Source organism: Notolepis coatsorum (assembly GCF_963971535.1).
Source record: "Notolepis coatsorum genome assembly, chromosome: 14".
In the NCBI taxonomy this organism is placed as follows: domain Eukaryota; kingdom Metazoa; phylum Chordata; class Actinopteri; order Aulopiformes; family Paralepididae; genus Notolepis; species Notolepis coatsorum.
Window position 1 is genome coordinate 90,107,414 of NC_140178.1, and position 3,558 is coordinate 90,110,971.

Sequence of the window (3,558 nt, forward strand, 5' to 3'; positions counted from 1 at the left end):
TGGGAACCCCTGGTCTATAGCAGCGGAATACGTTTATTTTGTACATTATCTAACGTTAACACAAACCTAAACTAACTTTAGGTTAGTTGTAACGTTAGTTTAGGTTCGTGTTAACGTTAGATAATGTACAAAATAAATGCTTTGCTCCGATAATATGGATGTATGTTGTTATTGTTTGAGCTGTGATTTATTGTTTCATGTATGTGTTTCACAGTTCTCACGGTTCGGATTGAAATAAATCCAATCAGTAATATCAAGAACGTGTTGCTGTCATCATTGCAAGTAGAGGGAGTTACAGTGAGAACTTACCTGCTCCAGAAGACAGCACTAGAGAGCAGTGATGGACGAGACGCGCCTAGAAGAAGAGACAGAGGAGAAGAAGGAGAATGGTGGTGAAACCAAGGTACCCGTCCGGGAGCCGGCCACTGGGGCTCCTGAGGAGGCAGCAGAGTTTGTGCCCCCCGAGGGAGGCTGGGGCTGGGTCGTCATGCTGGCTGCCATGTGGTGTGACGGCTCGGTGTTTATGATACAAAACACCTTTGGCATCCTTTTCTTGTCTCTCATCAAAGAATTTGGCACCGAAGATGATGCCAACCAGCGATCCAGAACAGCCTTGGTGGGCTCTCTCTCCATGGGCATGATCTTGTTCTGCTCTCCCATCGCCAGTGTGTGCACAGACATCCTGGGCTGCAGAGTGACAGCAGTGGGCGGGGCCGCCGTGGCCCTGGTGGGCCTCCTGGCCAGCTCCTTTGTCAAGTCCCTCGATGCCCTATACTTCACCTATGGCATCGTGTTTGGCTGCGGCTGCTCCTTTGCCTACCAGCCCAGCCTGGTGATCCTCCCCCACTACTTCAAGAAGCGCCTGGGCCTAGTGAGCGGCATCGTGGCGACCGGCGGCAACGTGTTCACCATCATGGTGGCCTTCCTGCTCCCCCTCCTGCTGGACAGCGTGGGTCTCCAGAACACCATGCGTGTCCTCAGCATCTTCATGTTCGTGCTCATGCTGGCCGGGTTCACCTACACGCCCCTGCGGCCCAACAAGCCCATCGGTGAGATCTTCAACTTCCGCAACATCTGGAGGTCCCTGGGATACCGCATCTGGGTGTTCGGCATACCCGCCGCCCTCTTCGGCTACTTTGTGCCTTACGTTCACCTGATGAAACACGTGGAGGAGCGCTTCGGGACGAACGCCAACAAGGAGGTTCTTCTCATGTGTATCGGCATAACGTCCACAGTGGGCAACCTCATCTTCGGCAGGGTGGCAGACTACGTCCAGGGTGTCAACAAAGTCTATCTACAGGTGTCCTCCTTGTTCGTGATCGGCCTGATGTCCATGATGATCCCCCTCTGTCACGTCTTTGGCGGCCTGATCGCTGTGTGCCTGCTGATGGGGCTGTTCGACGGCTGCTTGAGCGGCATCATGGCGCCCATCATCTTTGAGTTGGTGGGCTCCAATGACTTTTCACAGGCCATCGGCTTCATGCTCGGCATAATGTCCGTGCCCATGACCGTGGGACCTCTCATCGCAGGTTACCTGGGAGACAGGTTGGGGAGCTACGACGTGGCCTTCTACCTGGCAGGTATCCCCCCCATCATCGGAGGAGCCGTGCTGTGTCTGATACCCTGGGTGGAGGCGAGGCGCAAGAGGAGTGAGAAGGAGGAGGCTCTCAAGAAAGGAGAGGAGACGACCCAGGAAATGCTAGACTACGAGAAGCCTCAGGGAGACGCACCTTTCAAGGGCGGAGACCCCGAATCTGTCTTATAGGCCAGCGGTTCTCAACTAGGGTGCCGCAGAGAGCTGCCAGGGGTGCCTTGAGATTATTATTTTTTTTTTTTTTTTATTATTATTGGATTACAGAAAATTATCATTAAAGTGCTATCTGTTGCAGCTGCACTGTTTCCCATGAGAATACCATATTTGGATAAGTTTGACCATTTCTCAAAATCTGAAAATCATTATTTAATAAAACACAGAAAAGGGTCACCAAGTTACTCTGGATAAAAAACAAACTTTACAGACAACATTGAGACAAAGCTTCCTGACACATCTCCATCCAAACTCTTGGAAGAACTCATTGAAATCTCATCTGATACCACCTGGAGAGCTAGTTTGAGTGTGGTGCTGAGTACCAAGTATCTCATGATGCAGCAGTTAAGGTGTTGATACCATTCAGCACCACATATCTGTGTGAAGCTGGCTTCATCCATGACAGCTCTGAAAACAAAATATAAGGCCAAGTTGAGCCTTGAGGATGACAAGCGTGTTGCCTTGTCAAAGATCTCCCCACGTATTGACCGTATTATTAGCCAGCAGCAGCAGACCTCGCATTGAGCTAGAAATGTCCACTGAGTGAACAAGTGCTTATTTTCTGTATTTATTTATATTTTTTGAGAAATGGTAACTTGGTGATCCTTTTCTGTATTTAAAAAAAATACATGATTTTCTGTTTTTGAGAAATGGTCACACTTATCCAAATATGCTATTTTTATGGAGAAGTGTGCAGCTGCAACAGATAGCAGTTTAGTGATAATTTTCTGTAATTTTATTTAAAGAAATATGCTATTTGATTTATTACTACAAGCAGTGTAATGTCAACAGTACTAAGCCATTTAGACCTGAAACACCTGTTAATAATGCATTATATAGCCTGTACACAAATGTGTTTCCCGGTTTCTTAAATAAACATTATTTTGAAAACAAGCACTTTTGTCATCATTGTAGCAAAAAAGACAGGAGCGGAAAAGTCTATATCGTATGTAGGGGTCCCCTTGAATATTTTATTGAACACAGGGGTGCCTTGGCAGCAGAAAGGTTGAGAACCCCTGTCTAGGCTGCGGTTAGACACAGGGGTATTTTCGTTTTGTTTTCAAGATCAGTTTCGCTTTCCAGAGTGCAACATAGTGGCAGGCGAGTTAGACATTTGTTTTGCGACCTGAGCACTTTAGTTTTGTCAGAACGAGGCGTGGTCAGACCGCAACGGATCGCGTCTCGAATTCAGCACTGAGCATGCGCAGGGAGGTAGTTACCTTGGATGTGCCAATACACTTCCTGCAAAAAAATCAACAAGCCACCATCTTTAAATGCCTCCGTGAGCCATTTAGCCAATGTAGCATTTCTTTTTCAGCAAAGAAAGTGCAATAAAAGTGCAATAAACAAAACGGATACATTCACTGTGTGTTCTGCCTCTCATTTGTTGATGAAACAAAACTAACACAATTGACCACCAAGAGCGGATAGTTTAGTCTCACAAAAAGATCGCCGATTTTGTTAGCTTACATGCTAACGCGATAGGGATATGCCATTATAACAGTATAGCATTGTGGCTAGCAGCTAACGTTAGCTCATGTTAGCCAGCCAGCACCAAACTGATGATATCAGGAGCTATCAGTAGCTAGATAACATTAGACAACGCCTCATGTATTAAACAAAGGTGAATAGATGACTGGGCCATTTTGTTTAATGCTTGTTAAGATTGAAAGAGGAGCTCTGAGCTAACAGGGTCTGGTAGCTAACGTTAGCTCACGTTAGCCAGCTGCTCATGCAATCGTTAATGCTAG

At 46.9% G+C, this 3,558-nt stretch overlaps 1 protein-coding gene across 1 annotated transcript; it reads left to right on the forward strand.

Moving 5' to 3' along the window:
* Window positions 1–340: 340 nt before the first annotated feature.
* On the forward strand, window positions 341–1,765 carry LOC311240631 (monocarboxylate transporter 10-like; the record flags this gene model as incomplete). The annotated part of the gene is made up of 1 exon (XM_084329203.1): window positions 341–1,765. One exon carries the CDS (start codon window positions 341–343, stop codon window positions 1,763–1,765), a length of 1,425 nt encoding a protein of 474 aa, XP_084185329.1.
* Window positions 1,766–3,558: the final 1,793 nt, after the last annotated feature.